General features: G+C 37.6%; 1 protein-coding gene across 6 annotated transcripts in view; it reads right to left on the minus strand.

The window, feature by feature from the left end:
* The window catches only part of EXOC6B (exocyst complex component 6B), a 613,936-nt gene that overhangs the window by 275,069 nt on the left and 318,980 nt on the right, over positions 1 to 19,887 (minus strand). For 5 of the 6 annotated variants that reach the window (XM_053890818.1, XM_019441650.2, XM_053890817.1 and 2 more), the window contains exons 12-15: positions 15,203 to 15,274; positions 14,318 to 14,415; positions 12,762 to 12,867; positions 11,487 to 11,596 (exon numbers count right to left, since the gene is read on the minus strand). In XM_053890818.1, the coding sequence (XP_053746793.1) occupies positions 11,487 to 11,596; positions 12,762 to 12,867; positions 14,318 to 14,415; positions 15,203 to 15,274 (386 nt within the window). The remainder of the gene's footprint in view (positions 1 to 11,486; positions 11,597 to 12,761; positions 12,868 to 14,317; positions 14,416 to 15,202; positions 15,275 to 19,887) is intronic. The other variant, XM_053890816.1, reaches the window with a different exon arrangement.

Raw genomic sequence — 19,887 nt, forward strand, 5'->3', positions numbered from 1 at the left:
ATCTTCTTCTTGGCCCCTCAATCATACTGTTTGTAACTGCCCCACAGATCTTGGGCACTTTATTTCTTTCACCTCTTTTTCTCTTTGTGTGTCAGTCTGGGAAACTTTCATTGACCTATCTTCAAGTTCCCTGACTTCTTACTTCAGCTGTGGCAAGTCTACTGATGAGCCTCTCAAAGGAAGTCTTCATCTCTTAAAAACAGTTTCTTATTTCAAGCATTTTCATTTGACTCTCTCTAAAAATGTCTGTTTCTCTACCAAAAGTCCCTATCTAGTCATGTACGTGGTATTTTAAAGTCTCTAACTTTAAAAGTTCTGTCATCTGGGTCATCAGAGTCTGGTTTGTTGACTTCATTGTCCCTTGACAATAGAGTTGTTTTTAATTGCTTGTTTGCATGTCTCACATTTTTTATTGAAGATTGGATTTCATATGTAAGACATTAGAATCTGAGGTAACAGTATTTATACTTGGAAATGACCACGTTCTCCTCCTGTTGGGCCATTTGCATAAGCAGGAGTTGAGCTGGGTTTGGGTTTTGTTGTTCACATGGTTATCTTCAGTGCGTCACAGATTTCAAATTCTCCTAATAATTGCATGGGACTGGTGTGGGTGCTGGAACCCCAGAGGGTTTTTCATAAAGTTTCTGTACCACCCACAGCTCTCAGTTATACCTGTATGCCTATGATATAGAATGGATCTTCCTCTACATTCTTGCCCATCAATCAGTGCTAGATTGCAGCCACTTGTTATTTAGTTGCTGCGAAACTATTAATGGAGACCAATGGACTTTCTCTGTTGTCCTGGCCAGCTTCAGTCTTGGGTAGGCCCTGTGTGCCCAGTTCTCAGAAGCAGAGCTTGCTCAACATCCCTGCCATCCTTTTAGTGGCAGCCAACTCTGCTTTATATCTCCAGTGGGTCTACCACAGTTTTCTGCCCTCCCCCAATGTTAGAAGACCTTTAATAGTATCGGTATGATCCTAGGCACAGGACTGTTTTCTGCCTTTGTTCCAGGGGTAAAAGGATGTTTTTCCTTCAGTGCTTCCTGTACAAAGAATGGGTCTTTTCCTGTACCCTGCAGAGAGACAGAGTTTGCTGTCCTTACTCCAGTGATGCAGTTCTTGATCTGTGTAAGTGAAGGGTCCAAACCATGGGGGTGGGGCTTCATGCCTTTCTCACAGCAGTGGCTGATCCCCTTTCTACACACCTGCAATATCATGGAGGGTTCTTTCTGCTCTCTTCTTCAACCCCCAATCTTTCTCAAGGGCACCCAGTAGAGGTCCATGGAAAAGAACATATGAGGGAATGTTCTGGATCTCGGACTCACAACTAGAGGTTCCTTACTGACATGCCAGTTCCAACTAAGGTTTTAGCAATCCTAAGGCTTTGATTGATTTCCTCCTTCTCACTTGTATAGTACCTACAACTTTCTTTCTTGATCTGCCACAGGTACGGGAATCTGTGCATCATGCTACTCTCCTTAGAGGGGCTAGCCTCATCTTAGATTTCAGGGCAGTTGGTTACCCTGTAACTTCAGCTGTCTGATGGGTTCCAAAAAAAGTTTTCATTGTGTAGTTTTTGTTTTTTTGTTTTTTTTTTTTTCTGTATGGCAAATTTTTTTTTTTTACTTTAGACTTTTATTTTTATTTTATTTTTTTTCTCTTAAATTTTTTTTTTTATTTTTTAATATATGAAATTTACTGTCAAATTGGTTTCCATACAACACCCAGTGCTCATCCCAAAAGGTGCCCTCCTCAATACCCATCACCCACCCTGCCCTCCCTCCCACCCCCCATCAACCCTCAGTTTGTTCTCAGTTTTTAACAGTCTCTAATGCTTTGGCTCTCTCCCACTCTAACCTCTTTTTTTTTTTTTTTTTTCCTTCCCCTCCCCCATGGGTTTCTGTTAAGTTTCTCAGGATCCACATAAGAGTGAAACCATATGGTATCTGTCTTTCTCTGTATGGCTTATTTCACTTAGCATCACACTCTCCAGTTCCATCCATGTTGCTACAAAAGGCCATATTTCATTTTTTCTCATTGCCACGTAGTATTCCATTGTGTATATAAACCACAATTTCTTTATCCATTCATCAGCTGATGGACATTTAGGCTCTTTCCATAATTTGGCTATTGTTGAGAGTGCCGCTATAAACATTGGGGTACAGGTGCCCCTATGCATCAGTACTCCTGTATCCCTTGGGTAAATTCCTAGCAGTGCTATTGCTGGGTCATAGGGTAGGTCTATTTTTAACTTTCTGAGGAACCTCCACACTGCTTTCCAGAGCGGCTGCACCAATTTGCATTCCCACCAACAGTGCAAGAGGGTTCCTGTTTCTCCACATCCTCTCCAGCATCTATAGTCTCCTGATTTCTTCATTTTGGCCACTCTGACTGGCGTGAGGTGGTATCTGAGTGTGGTTTTGATTTGTATTTCTCTGATAAGGAGCGACGTTGAACATCTTTTCATGTGCCTGTTGGCCATCCGGATGTCTTCTTTAGAGAAGTGTCTATTCATGTTTTCTGCCCATTTCTTCACTGGGTTATTTGTTTTTCGGGTGTGGAGTTTGATGAGCTCTTTATAGATTTTGGATACTAGCCCTTTGTCCGATGTGTCATTTGCAAATATCTTTTCCCATTCCGTTGGTTGCCTTTTAGTTTTGTTGGTTGTTTCCTTTGCTGTGCAGAAGCTTTTTATCTTCATAAGGTCCCAGTAATTCACTTTTGCTTTTAATTCCCTTGCCTTTGGGGATGTGCCGAGTAAGAGATTGCTACGGCTGAGGTCAGAGAGGTCTTTTCCTGCTTTCTCCTCTAAGGTTTTGATGGTTTCCTGTCTCACATTCAGGTCCTTTATCCATTTTGAGTTTATTTTTGTGAATGGTGTGAGAAAGTGGTCTAGTTTCAACCTTCTGCATGTTGCTGTCCAGTTCTCCCAGCACCATTTGTTAAAGAGACTGTCTTTTTTCCATTGGATGTTCTTTCCTGCTTTGTCAAAGATGAGTTGGCCATACGTTTGTGGGTCTAGTTCTGGGGTTTCTATTCTATTCCATTGGTCTATGTGTCTGTTTTTATGCCAATACCATGCTGTCTTGATGATGACAGCTTTGTAGTAGAGGCTAAAGTCTGGGATTGTGATGCCTCCTGCTTTGGTCTTCTTCTTCAAAATTACTTTGGCTATTCGGGGCCTTTTGTGGTTCCATATGAATTTTAGGATTGCTTGTTCTAGTTTCGAGAAGAATGCTGGTGCAATTTTGATTGGGATTGCATTGAATGTGTAGATAGCTTTGGGTAGTATTGACATTTTGACAATATTTATTCTTCCAATCCATGAGCAGGGAATGTCTTTCCATTTCTTTATATCTTCTTCAATTACCTGCATAAGCTTTCTATAGTTTTCAGCATACAGATCTTTTACATCTTTGGTTAGATTTATTCCTAGGTATTTTATGCTTCTTGGTGCAATTGTGAATGGGATCAGTTTCTTCATTTGTCTTTCTGTTGCTTCATTGTTAGTGTATAAGAATGCAACTGATTTCTGCACATTGATTTTGTATCCTGCAACTTTGCTGAATTCATGTATCAGTTCTAGCAGACTTTTGGTGGAGTCTATCGGATTTTCCATGTATAATATCATGTCATCTGCAAAAAGCGAAAGCTTGACTTCATCTTTGCCAATTTTGATGCCTTTGATTTCCTTTTGTTGTCTGATTGCTGATGCTAGAACTTCCAGCACTATGTTAAACAGCAGCGGTGACAGTGGGCATCCCTGTCGTGTTCCTGATCTCAGAGAAAAAGCTCTCAGTTTTTCCCCGTTGAGGATGATGTTAGCTGTGGGCTTTTCATAAATGGCCTTTATGATCTTTAAGTATGTTCCTTCTATCCCGACTTTCTCAAGGGTTTTTATTAAGAAAGGGTGCTGGATTTTGTCAAAGGCCTTTTCTGCATCGATTGACAGGATCATATGGTTCTTCTCTTTTTTTTTGTTAATGTGATGTATCACGTTGATCGATTTGCGAATGTTGAACCAGCCCTGCATCCCAGGAATGAATCCCACTTGATCATGGTGAATAATTCTTTTTATATGCTGTTGAATTCGATTTGCTAGTATCTTATTAAGAATTTTTGCATCCATATTCATCAGGGATATTGGCCTGTAGTTCTCTTTTTTTACTGGGTCTCTGTCTGGTTTAGGAATCAAAGTAATACTGGCTTCATAGAATGAGTCTGGAAGTTTTCCTTCCCTTTCTATTTCTTGGAATAGCTTGAGAAGGATAGGTATTATCTCTGCTTTAAATGTCTGGTAGAACTCCCCTGGGAAGCCATCTGGTCCTGGACTCTTATTTGTTGGGAGATTTTTGATAACCGATTCAATTTCTTCGCTGGTTATGGGTCTGTTCAAGCTTTCTATTTCCTCCTGATTGAGTTTTGGAAGAGTGTGGGTGTTTAGAAATTTGTCCATTTCTTCCAGGTTGTCCAATTTGCTGGCATATAATTTTTCATAGTATTCCCTGATAATTGTTTGTATCTCTGAGGGATTGGTTGTAATCATTCCATTTTCATTCATGATTTTATCTATTTGGGTCATCTCCCTTTTCTTTTTGAGAAGCCTGGCTAGAGGTTTGTCAATTTTGTTTATTTTTTCAAAAAACCAACTCTTGTTTTCGTTGATCTGCTCTACAGTTTTTTTAGATTCTATATTGTTTATTTCTGCTCTGATCTTTATTATTTCTCTTCTTCTGCTGGGTTTAGGCTGCCTTTGCTGTTCTGCTTCTATTTCCTTTAGGTGTGCTGTTAGATTTTGTATTTGGGATTTTTCTTGTTTCTTGAGATAGGCCTGGATTGCAATGTATTTTCCTCTCAGGACTGCCTTCGCTGCATCCCAAAGCGTTTGGATTGTTGTATTTTCATTTTCGTTTGTTTCCACATATGTTTTAATTTCTTCTCTAATTGCCTGGTTGACCCACTCATTCGTTAGTAGGGTGTTCTTTAACCTCCATGCTTTTGGAGGTTTTCCAGACTTTTTCCTGTGGTTGATTTCAAGCTTCATAGCATTGTGGTCTGAAAGTATGCATGGTATAATTTCAATTCTTGTAAACTTATGAAGGGCTGTTTTGTGACCCAGTATATGATCTATCTTGGAGAATGTTCCATGTGCACTCGAGAAGAAAGTATATTCTGTTGCTTTGGGATGCAGAGTTCTAAATATATCTGTCAAGTCCATCTGATCCAATGTATCATTCAGGGCCCTTGTTTCTTTATTGACTGTGTGTCTAGATGATCTATCCATTTCTGTAAGTGGGGTGTTAAAGTCCCCTGCAATGACCACATTCTTATCAATAAGGTTGCTTATGTTTATGAGTAATTGTTTTATATATCTGGGGGCTCGGGTATTTGGCGCATAGACATTTATAATAGTTAGCTCTTCCTGGTGGATAGACCCTGTGATTATTATATAATGCCCTTCTTCATCTCTTGTTACAGCCTTTAATTTAAAGTCTAGTTTGTCTGATATAAGTATGGCTACTCCAGCTTTCTTTTGGCTTCCAGGAGCATGATAAATAGTTCTCCATCCCCTCACTCTCAATCTAAAGGTGTCCTCAGATCTAAGATGAGTCTCTTGTAGACAGCAAATAGATGGGTCTTGTTTTTTTATCCATTCTGATACCCTATGTCTTTTAGTTGGCGCATTTAATCCATTTACATTCAGTGTTATTATAGAAAGATATGGGTTTAGAGTCATTGTGATGTCTGTATGTTTTATGCTTGTAGTGATGTCTCTGGTACTTTGTCTCACAGGATCCCCCTTAGGATCTCTTGTAGGGCTGGTTTCGTGGTGACAAATTCCTTCAGTTTTTGTTTGTTTGGGAAGACCTTTATCTCTCCTTCTATTCTAAATGACAGACTTGCTGGATAAAGGATTCTCGGCTGCATATTTTTTCTGTTTAGCACACTGTAGATATCGTGCCAAGCCTTTCTGGCCTGCCAAGTTTCAAAGGAGAGATCAGTCACGAGTCTTATAGGTCTCCCTTTATATGTGAGGGCACGTTTATCCCTTGCTGCTTTCAGAATTTTCTCTTTATCCTTGTATTTTGCCAGTTTCACTATGATATGTCGTGCAGAAGATCGATTCAAGTTACGTCTGAAGGGAGTTCTCTGTGCCTCTTGGATTTCAATGCCTTTTTCCTTCCCCAGTTCAGGGAAGTTCTCAGCTATAATTTGTTCAAGTACCCCTTCAGCACCCTTCCCTCTCTCTTCCTCCTCTGGGATACCAATTATGCGTATATTATTTTTTTTTAGTGTATCACTTAGTTCTCTAATTTTCCCCTCATACTCCTGGATTTTTTTATCTCTCTTTCTTTCAGCTTCCTCTTTCTCCATAACTTTATCTTCTAGTTCACCTATTCTCTCCTCTGCCTCTTCAAGCCGAGCCATCGTGGATTCCATTTTGTTTTGCAATTCGTTTAAAGCGTTTTTCAACTCCTCGTGACTGTTCCTTAGTCCCTCGATCTTTGTGGCAAGAGATTCTCTGCTGTCCTGTATACTGTTTTCAAGCCCAGCGATTAATTTTATGACTATTATTCTAAATTCACTTTCTGTTATATTATTTAAATCCTTTTTGATCAGTTCATTAGCTGTTGTTATTTCCTGGAGATTCTTCTGAGGGGAATTCTTCCGTTTGGTCATTTTGGAGAGTCCCTGGCGTGGTGAGGACCTGCAGTGCACTTCCCCTGTGCTGTGGTGTATAACTGGAGTTAGTGGGCGGGGCCGCAGTCCGACCCGATGTCTGCCCCCAGCCCACTGCTGGGGCCACAGTCAGACTGGTGTGTGCCTTCTCTTCCCCTCTCCTAGGGGCGGGATTCACTGTGGGGTGGCGTGTCCCGTCTGGGCTACTTGCACACTGCCAGGCTTGTGTTGCTGGGGATCTGGCGTATTAGCAGGGGTGGGTAGGCAAGGTGCACGGGGGCTGGAGGGGTAGGCTTCGCTCGCTTCTCCTTAGGTGATCCACTTCAGGAGGAGCCCTGTGGCAGCGGGAGGGAGTCAGATCCGCTGCCGGAGGTTTGGCTCCGCCGAAGCACAGAGTTGGGTGTTTGCGCGGAGTGAGCATGTTCTCTGGCAGGAACTGGTTCCCTTTGGGATTTTGGCTGGGGGATGGGCGGGGGAGATGGCGCTGGCGCCTTTGTTCCCCGCCAAGCTGAGCTCTGCCGTCCGGGGGCTCAGCAGCTTTCCCTCCCTTTGTCCTCCAGCCTTCCCGCTTTCCGAGCAGAGCTGTTAACTTATGACCTCCCAGACGCTAAGTCGCGCTTGCTGTCGGCCCCTCCGCTTTTGCCAGCCAGACTCGGGGGCTCTGCTTGGCCGGCGAGCCGCCCCTCCGCCCCGGCTCCCTCCCGCCAGTCCGTGGAGCGCGCACCGCCTCGCCGCCCTTCCTACCCTCTTCCGTGGGCCTCTAGTCTGCGCTTGACTCCGGAGACTCCCTTCTGCTAATCCTCTGGAGGTTTTCTGGGTTCTTTAGGCAGGTGTAGGTGGAATCTAAGTGATCGGCAGGACGCGCTGTGAGCCCCGCGTCCTCCTACGCCGCCATCTTCCGGAACCTCATTGTGTAGTTTAATTGTTTTGTTTGTTTTGTTCATTGTTAAGGAGGAAGCAATACTCTTTTCAGCTTTCTATATTGTAAACAGAAGTATCTCACAGTAATTTGCTTTAAAAAAAAAAAAAAAGTCCTATGCATGTGCATGTATTCACATGCAAGAACGACTAAAAGAAAAAGATTTCCCATATATAAAGAGTGGTTATCACTATGTGTTAAAATTTTGAGTCTTTCAAATTTTTTCTTCTTTGGACTATTCTCTATCTCCTAAATTCTTTACATAGATCTAATTTTGTAACTTAAAAGAATCTGTGTGTGTGTGTGTGTGTGTGTGTGTGTGTGTATTCTACTTTTTAAGTCCAGCGCAAGTGCTAGAACATTATTTTACCAAAGAAATACCATTTATTTGCTTACTTTTAAAAGAATTTTCTTTCAGAGTTTTGCGTCCTCAGAATTCATATAATTCAATATTTCTCGTGTTATTCAGCATCCTCTGTCCAATGTAAAAGGGAAAATTCTTATAAGAAAAAGAGTTTGACTTAAAAGAATAATTATCCTTAAGCCTTCATAAAAATGTCAGTACAGCAGTTTTTCTTATTTTAAGAGTCTTGTGTTTAAGAGAACTAATTGTTTTTATACATATTATTTTTTTAATGTTTATTTATTTATTTTTAGAGAGAAAGAGAGAGCATGCATGCACATGCATGAGTGGGGGAGGGCCAGAGAAAGAGAGAGAGAATCCCAAGTAGCTCTGCACTGTCAGCACAGAGCCTAACACAGGGCTCAATCCCATGAACCGTGAGATCATGACCTGAGCCGAAATCAAGAGTCAGATGCTTAACCAACTGTGCCACCCAGGTGCCCCTATATGTTATCTTATATCCCATATTAGACAGCTATGATTGTCAAAGTGGTCTCTGTCACTCCAAGTTAGAAGGTAAATATAGCCTAGAAAATAAGGTAAATGTAAACCAAAGAATAAAGGCACCTGTAAAATCTTCCCAAATCAAATTTTTTTTAAAATTATTTTAGAGGTAGAGAGAAAGCAAGTGGGGTAGAGGGGCAGAGGGAGAGAAAGAGAGAATCCCAAACAGGCTCCATGCTCAGCACTGAGCCTGACATGGGGTTCAATCCCATGACCCAGGGATCATGACCTGAGCCAAAATCAAGAGTGGAATGCTCAACTGACCGCACCACCCAGGCACCCCTGAATATTTATTTTTAATTGTCAATGTTAAACATAACAAAGGGAGTTTTCAGGCAAAAACTTGATATATTCAAGCAAGAAAAAAGACTTTTGAACAATTTACTCAACATTATCCCTTTATCATATTGCCCTTCCTCCAAAACAGGATAGAAAGAGTCATGATGCAATGAACTTGTAATATTTTTTATATGGTAACATACGTATCAGTACCCTAGAGATCACTCTCAGTTATTAAGTCATTCGGAGGTAGTGGTAGAGAGGGTGGGCCCTAAGGGGTAAACAACTTTTGGTTTATAACTTCCAAAGATAATCTCATTTCCATGAAATCAACCTCATTTTCAGAGAAAAGAACAAATGAACTCTACAAACCATGCTTCATTTTTTAATTAGTAAGAATGATTATCAAACAAGTTACTCAAACTATTTTCCAGTTATATTTACTTTCAGAATTCCCTGGCATGCCATACACTCCATCCACTCATTCTTTTTTGTTGTTGTTGTTTCTTAATTGACTGAGCTGGTGCAGGAGATGTTGTGCTGAACAAAACATTAAATGTTTCTACCCTTCAAGAGGCCTTTTCTAACATCCTTAATTTGTCTCAACATTTGGTTCCTATGTTGATGCTCTGTCTCTCCGTGATAGCGCTTATCACCAATTGTTCAATTCCTCAGATTACACACTCCTTGAAGACAGGGACTGTATTTTCAGCATCTTAATGTCCTCACTACCAAGTACAATCTGACAAATGACAGATTACCTATAACATGAGGTGAATAAACCAGCAAATAAACAAAGGAGCCTACAGGCTAACGCATAGATAAAAGGAGCCTACAGAAACACCACAGATACAAGGAGAGCAATCAAATCTATGAGCAGCTCTGATCAACAGTATTCATAAGGTACAGAAAGAGCACAAAGGAGTCAGTAGATCAACTCCATTAGGGATGGAGGTGGTCAGAAAGCCTCCATTCATTAAAGGCTTATAATGAGCCTTGAAGGATGGTAGAAGAGAGGAGCAAAAACACGGAAAAAGTGATTTTAAGTAGAGATAGAGTCAGGAGAAAAGTCAAGTCCAAAATAGCATCTTATGATCAGAAAATACCAAATAGGTTGTTAGGACTGAAGCACGGACTGACACGGAAATTAGCATGGGATATGAGCCAGGAAGGCTACAAGGGAGACTAGGTCAAGGGGTGAGGGAGCAGGCAGATAGAGAAGTACATCAGGTTAGAGTTTGAACTTTATGCTGTAGGCCATGAGGAATCCTTGGAAAGGTGAGCATGTAAAGTTAAATGATAAGATTTGATTGTAGAAAAATTACTCTAGGGAACATACAGAATAGAATGAGGAGAAAGGGAAAGCAATGAGGAGATGAGGAGAATGAGGAGATGGTTGGGAAAGCAAAGTCAGACAAATAAGAACAATTAGGAGACTATTAAAATGGCCCAAGTCAATTATAACTACAATGTGAATGAAAGCAGCCACACTGGGAAGAGAGAACTTTAAAGAAAAAAGAACTGAAAACAAACAAACACCAATCAATATAATTTTGTCACCAACTGGATTTCCAGAGGCTCATTTACAAATGAGCCATTTGTTAAATGGGAACAATTAACACTTACCTGCAAGAAACATTATGACAATTATCTGAGATTATGCATGTAAAATACTAACACACTGAGGCCAAAGTGTAAGAATTCTAAAAACTGCAGTAATTGTTTTGTTGAGGCTGATGCTGATCAGATTTGAATCCTGGCTTAAACACTTAATCTTGTGTGACCTTGATAAAGTTATTTAACCTCTCTCGGCCTCACTTTCTTCCTCTGAAAAATGGATTACACTTTCTAGGACCTCATAGATTAGTACTATTTTGAATTTTACAGACATTTTTAATACATTTGTAAAGTGTTTACAAAAATTAGACCAATGCTTAAAACTTTGTTTTTAATAAAAAGTTATTAATAGAAAATAAGGAGTTGGAATGATTCTTAGATTTCTGGCTTGGGTGAATGGTGGTATCATTCACTGAAGGGAGAAGACTCCTTTGAAAGCCAATCATGATGATTATTCTCCCTCAAATTCTTTAAGATGAATTAAGTAGTCTTCTAGGTGTTCTGCAAGTAAATTAAACATATTTCAACACTCGCCATCGTATATTTCCATGCCTAATATCCTCAGTAGATACTGACAATATCTGGGGGCAAAGAACTGTGTCTTTTACTTCTGCAGTCTCAGTAAACAGGATGTATCTGCTACATAAATAGGCTCAGAACATGTTAGTCAAACAATTTAAAGGAGATATGGATACCTTTAACAAGTCCAGAGGATATTTGGAAAGAAGGATATTTCCAAAGGATTTTATTTGCTACTCCCCTAGTGGCCTTAAAATTTCATCAAGTAGAATGTAAAAACTAATATACTATTTTCCAGTGAATTCTTACTAATAAAAAATGTTGAAATGCAAATTTATAATGAAAATAGAAAATAAGCTAAGTAATATAAGCAAAACATTATTCACAAGTTTCCAACTTTCACTTTTACCATGATTTTATCAATATAGCAGTACTGTGCTGTGAAGGGCTAATATTACGACTTTCGTAATCAGCTGAAAAGAGTATCCAAAGGTTTTCGGGATATTTCTGCACATAAGACTCCCAGTCTCAGTATCTGCAGCATTTCCACTGTTTCAGACATACCTTAGGTGAAGATCTTCTGAAAACTTCAGGCAGGCATAGATAAATTCCTTAATTTGGTTGTAAACTTTTGGCACAAATTCAGAGAAAGGAAACTTTTTTGGAAATGGCTGCTGTAAATGCAAAGAATTAGTGAAAGTAAGTCACAAACTAACATATGCTGAAGATACTTAGAAATTAATTAAAATGCAAAAGGAATTTTCTTCCACATTGCAAAGTGTCTACTTAACAACCTCAAATTTAAGAAAGTGTTTCCAAAAGTTTCCTGACACGAAAAAAATAAGCTATAAATTTAACTAAATAATAATTCAAATGTCTTTCCACACATGAAGGGATAAAAAAAAACTGTGGTAAATACCCAACAATAAAAAGGAATGAATTATTGCTACGTATACCAACTTAGACACATCTCAAAAGCATCACGCTGAGTGAAAGAAGCCAGCCTCAAAAGGTTACCTACTGTATGATTCCATTTACATGACAATCTGGAAAAGGCAAAAGTAGATGGACAGCAACCAGATTGGTTGCCAAAGTCTGGGGGTTAGGGTTGGGAGAAACTGATTTAAAAAGGACCAGCATGAGACACTGGGTAAGCTCAGTGGGTTAAGCGTCTGACTTTGGCTCAGGTCATGATCTCACGATTCATGGGTTTGAGCCCTGCATGGGCCTCTGTGCTGACAACTCAGAGCCCAGAGCCTGCTTCAGATTCTGTGTCTCCCCTCTTTCTGCTTCTACCCAGCTGGCATTCAGTCTCTCTTTCTCTTTCTCTTTCTCTTTCTCTTTCTCTTTCTCTTTCTCTCTCTCTCTCTCTCAAAAAATAAACACTAAGAAAAAACATCTAATAAAAAAATTAAAAGGAGCAGCATGAGGGAATTTGGGGGGATGATGGAACTATTTTGGTATCATTATTATGGCAGTACATATATGACTCAATGCACTGTTGAATTATATACCAATAGAATTATATATTATATAGCACAGGGTAATTTTTACTGTATGTGTGGGGGAGAAAATGTCCTAAGAGTATGATAACAGTAAGTATTTCAAAGTATAAACCAAATTGGAACATGCCCAGCAATACCCTTAACACTTCGACCCCGAAATCATATACTGATTTTCAAAAAGGAACTTCTGTTCTTTTAAGCCCCAAAATCGTTCTCTGGGGGTGTTCTAGAGCTCTAATGCACTGAGTTGGAGGTAATGCCTTCAATGAAACTGATAAAATGAAAGCTTTGAGAGTATGCCAAATCAAACAGAGAATTTTATTTTATTCCTCACCTTTTCCAGCTCTATGTCTTGGAATGGGAATTGTCCTACCACCTTTTTATACATCTCTTCACTTGTTACTGGTATAGGGCTGTAGTTGTCAGAATCAAGTATGTTTCTAGAAATAAAATGGAGGAAGGGTGGGCTGGTTAATCACTGTAGTGATTACAAGTAATTTTCAGGTAAACTCAAACAGTTGTGTATACAAACCACCAAAACGAATGTTTTCTAGTTCCTATTCTATTCCTCTACAATGAAACTATTCATTGCAGGTAAAAACACCTTTGACAGAAGACAAAAAGAAAACTACTCTGAAACAGAGGGAACACAATTATGAACATGATCTCACAGTATATGAGATTTACAGAGGAGACAAAATTTTACAGCAACATGTAGAAGCTGTAAGGCAAATGGGTAGTAAAAACAAAAGGATGTGTGTGCTCCAGAAAAAAGCAAAGAGGTTTCATTTGTTTTGTTTTTTTTAAAGAAAACACATTTGATTATGTTATTTAATCCTGTATTAGTTCTGTTCTAACTTTCAAAACTGGCAGATGAAGAAAAGTAACTTCTATGATAAACCCAAATTATGTTCATTTACTTTATCTCCTATTCTGTATTAAGGATGAACTTCATCCAGAGGAACTGACTCCTTAACTAGACTGGAGTTTCTCTAAAAGCAGAGACCAAACTACGAAAATCAAAACCAAATTTACTGAAGGGATCAGATCAGACACTTTTAAGACCATGGATATATCATGTTATGAATTTTCAAGGTTCATAGAGACATAATCCTCCCCTAAAATACAATTGTACCATTAGTAATATTAAAGGAAAAATGTAGTATCTGAAAGCTAGAAAAATTTAAAAACAGGGTAAGCTTATCTGGGGACAGGCTATTGCAATAAGCTGGAAGATCACATTAAATAAGGGAATAAAAGTTCAAAAGAAGAAGAAACTCAAGTGATATGACATGAGTTGTGTGCCAAGAAAATAGTCTAAGGAGATATTTGTGAATGCAAGGTGTAACAGGGCAATAACTGTCTTATTAGTGTATACATGATATAATAACAATTTAAATAACATGTTTCAAACACTGGATTGTAATACACCTCATCTCTATATGTAGAGAAGGAAGAATTTGAGGAACCATATAAGTAAGTCTTCAAAAAGGTTCCAAAAAAGCCTACATTACTCAAAGGGGTTCAATAGCTACCACCCTACAAGTGAGCTATATAGTAGGCATGATCCTCAAAGAGGAAACCAACAAATATATTAAGAAGACTCAAGATGATCTGGATGGTATTCAAGGGGGAAAAAAAAAAAAGCCAAAATGGGATCTGGGGAGTCTCCACATAATAGACATGATGCACTGAGATCAGTTATCTTGGGAACTTTATTTGGGACATCTCTTCAATTTGCTTGAATTCTGAATCATAGCCTGGATCACAGCTATAATAAAATAAGCCACACATACTTGTTGCTTATAATATTGAGAAGCCTTATGTATAAACGTGTGTACATACACTAGCACACGCACGTGCACACACACGACAAAGATAATTTCTCACCTGAAAATACCTGCCCACTTCTTTAGCAGAGTTTCACTATACTGATCTCTGATTTCTAACAGCATGTCAAAAAGCTGATTCACAGGAAAACCATACACCTGAAACAAAATAAGAAAACAGCTTCATTTTATAAGGTGATTTTTTTTTTCAACATGAAAGAGATCAGGCACTGAAAGATATTATCATATTCTGGTCAAAGATTTAAATGAAAACATGACAGCAGCATGTTTCATTCCCACTTCATGTCTAGTGTTTATCTCAAGAATCAAAAGATACATACCAAAATATTTAAGCTAGTCAGAAAAAAAATAAACAAATGATAATTAAAATCAATATATACTGGTACAATGTCAGCTAAGTCCTCCCTGCAACTCATCCTATACCCTTAGCAAATTTCAGGAGTAGGGAGGGAAATGTGATAGATCGCCCCGCATCTGGCTCTGTGCTGACAGCGCAGAGCCTGCTTGGGATTCTGTGTCTCCCTCTCTCTCTGCCCATCCCCTGCTCACACTGCCTCTCTCTCACACAAAAATAAATAAATAAACTTAAAAAAAAAAACAAAAACACCAAAAAAACTCCAAAATCACTCAGGCACTGTATCTGAATTAAGGACATTAAAAAAAAAAAAACTAAGGTAGTGAGTGGTTCAATTAATTGACTTGCTCTGAGCAAAAAAAAGGGGGGGATTGGAACTATTTATGAGAATATAAATTGGTCAAAGTGATAACAATGAAATGCTATACAAGATTAAAAGATCTAGCTCTAGGAAAAGAAGAAACACAACTAAAAACTAAAAGGCATTTATTAAGCTTAAGTAGACAATGAAAAGATTTACACCTGATGCATACTAATCTAGAAAAGTTTATGTAAACAGAAATCACAAACCTGAAGTGTGTCAGCAAAAAGCACAATGAGGTTCTTCAAATCTAACACAAGGTTTGGATCAGAGCAGTAAGACTAAAGGAAACAAAAGACAATGAGGAAAAACACTGTAATTATTAAAAATAAAACTAAATTTTTAATTTATTTAATTGTTTGATGATTCGCCTGGTAAAGGCTCTCCAGAAAGGGTCTAGCCCTTTCCTGGCTCAAGGTAACACCAGATTTAGGCAGGAAAGAGCTGAGTAGAGACTCCAGTAAGCCATGATCTATATTTTTAACAGTTGGAAATTTGAAAACATACTTCTAAATAATTCTTCAGTCAAAACAGAAATCAAAATTGATATTGCATATTATTTTTAAATGAACAAAATGTAATACTTGATATCAAAGCCTATGTGATGTGGCTAAGGCAATTTCAAAATAAAATTTATATTTTTAAATGCAAGCAGAAAATACACAAGACTGAAAATAAACTAAGCACTCAATCCACAAAGCTAACTCAAAAAGCCAAAATAAATCATAAGTACAAGAGATAAAAATTGATCAAATTAAAAGCAGAAATAACATAGAGACACGAAAAATTTGATCCATGAAAACAAAAGCTCGTTAAAAATATCAATAAAACAGACAAATCTTAGTTAAGTCTGATTAAACAGGAAAAAAATGAAATTTTTTTCCGAATACAAAGAGAATACAAAGAATACAAAGAGAAAACAAACCTAAATAAAGAGGAAAATAAAAGTTACAAATAAAGTCCATACATAATCTCTTATCAGTAAAACTGAAAACTGAAATGACATGGAAGGTAGGTTATGTGGGGACGATTCAAAGATGTATATATGTCACTATGTGAAAGTTCAGTAATTTTGATATTCAAATTCTCTTAATTACAATTTGGTTACTTCCTGTCTGAACTCTCAATTCCTGAAAGAGGCATACTGAATTCACCCATAACGGTACAGTTCATCAATTTCTCTTATTACTAACAGTTTTTGTTCTATACATATTGATGCTTGCTTGTCCTCTATAAAAAGGCTATTCTCTTTTTGGTGGGTTAAAACTAGAATAGTACAAAATATTCCTTTCCTTTCCCATTTAATGGTCTTCAAATTCAATTCTATTTGCCTTCGAGAATATTGCCATTTCTGCTCCTCTTACCGTATTTTCACTTTTTTCATACTCACCATAATGTATGAATATGTCTCAGTAACCAGACTATAAAACTTCCTAATTCTTTGACATTTCCTGTGATTGCTGACGTATCTGAACCTACTCCATCTTTTTAAAAAATTTTTTTTAATGTATGTTTATTTTTGAGAGAGACAAACAGAGTGGAGCGGACAAGGAGTAGAGACAGAGGGAGACACAAAATCCGAAGCAGGCTCCACGTTCACCTGTCAGCACAGAGCCTGACGCGGGGCTTGAACTCACGAACCGCAAGATCACGACCTAAGCCTAAGTCGGACGCTTAACTGACTGAGCCACCCAGGTTCCCCATAAACCTATTCCATCTTAAGTTTCCCATTTACAATGATTGCTTCTTTTTTATTTCATGTTTTTCATTGGATCCTAGTTCTTTTTAATTTTCTTACAGTGGTTATTAATAAGTTATATACTTTCTTCCTGTTTATATGAAATAATCTAGAGTTTTCATTAAAAAACTTTTTAAACATTAAGTCTCTCTCCTTCCATATGGATTCTTAATAGCATTAAACTTTACAAATAATCAAATAGCTATTTAGATTTATCTATGAGTTTTACTCATTTTTTTGCACACATTTTATTTTAATCCTATCCCATCTTGTATTTTGGATTTTTCATTTTTTGTACAATACCAATAAAACAGGAGAGGTAAAGCATAAACTCTGAATCCTCATGTTTGAAAATGCCTTTCGTTTGGCCTCAAACTAAAATACAGCATTTCTGATGTGAAAGAAGTGTCTGCCTTCATTTACCCTACTTGATACTCAATACAGCCTTTCAACTATGGGAATCTGGAAATTTCCTTCTTTTAATTATTTAATTATCAAAGTCCTCTCCTTTGTGTCTATCCTTCCTTTCTAAATCTCAGTTAGATACGATAAAAAATGAGCATCAGCTATCCATCATGTTTCTTAACTTTCCTTTCATATCTTTCGTCTCTTTATTTCCTCCATATTTGGGGATATACATTTGACTTTGTCTTCTTGATCACAAAATGATAGTTTTACCTGTTTAATCTATGAATTAAATTTCTGTATTCAGATAATCAGAGATTCCTAACAAAGCAACGTTTATCTTTGGCTTGTGTGCTTCCTTTTCCTCCTTACTACACTTTTTAAAAATCAGGCCCTGGGCTGACAGCATGGAGACTGGTTGGGATTCTCTGTCTCTCACTCTCTCTCTCTCAAAATGAATAAACTAAAAAACAAAAAAACACTATCCCAGTACAACCCTTGTCCACCTACCATAACAAACTGAAATGTTCACTATATATAATATCTATGAAACATGAGGTTTTTGCCACATGGAATTAATTACATTGTTCCATAATTTTGAATCTTAAAAAATACCTTTTCGGTATTATCAGATGATCTGTTTATATTATTAACAACTATATTAGCAGATCATCTGATGTGGGACCATTCCTGATACAAACTCTCCATTGTATTAGCATATAATTTTCTAATATATTGCTAAATTTGAATTCCAAGTGAGATGGATCGGGTCAGATCTCTATCATGTTTTGAAATCAGCATTGAGAATACTACACATATTAATACCTGAAATATCGTATCTTTCAAAACGTTTCCAATTTATGTATTGACTAATAATTGAACCAGAAAGAGTAGTTTGAAATATGACACAGAAAGTTAGAAAGATATATAGATTTTTGATAAACAAGTAGCATAATCAGTTAGATATAGTGTTTCTTTTTGAGATTTGTTTTGATGTTTCAGTTGTTCTTATTCTAGTTTGCTTTGCTGGGTAATATAATACTATAAATAGAATTAACATCTGTGGCGTCAACTACTCTGTCTCATAATAAATTAAATGACTGTAAATGTATGTGATGCAGAGGTGCTATGTTTTAATCAATGTTTTAATCAGATGCTATGTTTTAATAGCCTTGTTGAGATCTAATCCCTATACCATACAACTCACCTATTTGAAGTATATACTTTAATGGTTTTTAGTTTTTGTATATTCACAGACATGTGCAAACATAATCACAGTCAATTTTAAAACATTTTTTCATCTCAAAAAGAAAACCTATGTCATTTAAATTATCCTCCTAGCTACTCCCAGCCCAAAGCAACCACTAATCTACTTTCTGCCTCTACAGATTGATGCTGATCTACTGGAAAGAAAAAAGGTATTTTGCTATTTGTTCTTCCATTCAAAAGAATATACAGCACATCTACAAAGAAAGACTCCATTAAGATTAATGTTCTCCAGAGATACACATTTCAAACAGTATGCTTGGAAAGTGTCCTCCTCTTAATGATACCAAATACGACTGCATGAAGAAGAGAGGGCAGTTCCCTGCTGAGTGGTGTAGATCCGTCACATCTCAAATGTATCAGTCACAGAGAAAAAGTTAAGAACCCCTGCTTTACAAAAAAGAAATTGCTTGCAAGGAATCTAAGTTTTCTAAAAGAAAAAGCTTTTTTCAGGAAAATAACCGAATTGGTAAAATCATTGACATGGACAAATATAAAATAAACAAACAAAATCAAGGACTCTTCTCCCTAGAATACAGTAATATTAGTTAATAAATATGATTGGGGGCAAAAAACTTTCCTAAAAACATTACCTTGAAAAAAAACATAAAACACCAAAAACAGGACTTATGGAAAGCATATAAAATACCTCTCCAAAATACATGAAGGCAAATAATTAAGAAAAATATATATATTCCTGGTGAAAAACACCAAATACTGAAAAAAAATAATTCCATTTTAATTTACAGATTCACTGCATAACAACACTATAGTTCAATTTGGGGGAGGGAGGATATTGTAAGTGGTAAAAGGGATGTGACAAAGTGATTATCAAATTAATCTGGAAGAATGAGAACATAAATAGTTAGCATGTCCTAAAAAGAGGATTTTAGAGAATGTACATGTCCTATACGAAATTAAACCATACTATGTCAAATATAATAATCAAAAAAATGTTACATTCGCTCAAGACAGAGAGGAAAGGGGGGTGGGGAATCATAGAGCCTAGCAAAAGATCTTAGTATTTATAAAATCTATTATTTTTTAAGTTTATTTATTTATTTTGACATGGGTTGGGGGAGGAGGGAGAGAACAGGAGCAGGGGAGGGGCAGAGAGAGAGAGGAAGACAATCCCAAGCAGGTTCCCTGCTGTGAGCACAGAGCCTGACTCGGGATTCAATCTCCTGAACCATGAGATCATGACCTGAGCTGAAATCAAGAGTTGAATGCTTAACTGACTGAGCCACCCAGGCACCCCTGTAAAATATATTATATGATAAAAGTAGCCTCCGAAATATGTTGGGAAAAGAAGGATATTAAGGAACAATTATGTCCCCACAACATTCATATGTTAAGGCCGTAACCCCCAGTGTAGCTATATCTGGAAATAAAACTTAGATAATTAAGGTTAAATGAGGAAAGGTCCTGATCTGATGGGATCAGTGTCCTTAGAAAAGAAGTGGGCGACAGTAGGATGCCATGTGA

This window comes from Panthera pardus, unplaced genomic scaffold, assembly GCF_024362965.1.
Source record: "Panthera pardus isolate Hobbes unplaced genomic scaffold, ASM2436296v1 HiC_scaffold_25, whole genome shotgun sequence".
In the NCBI taxonomy this organism is placed as follows: Eukaryota; Metazoa; Chordata; class Mammalia; order Carnivora; family Felidae; genus Panthera; species Panthera pardus.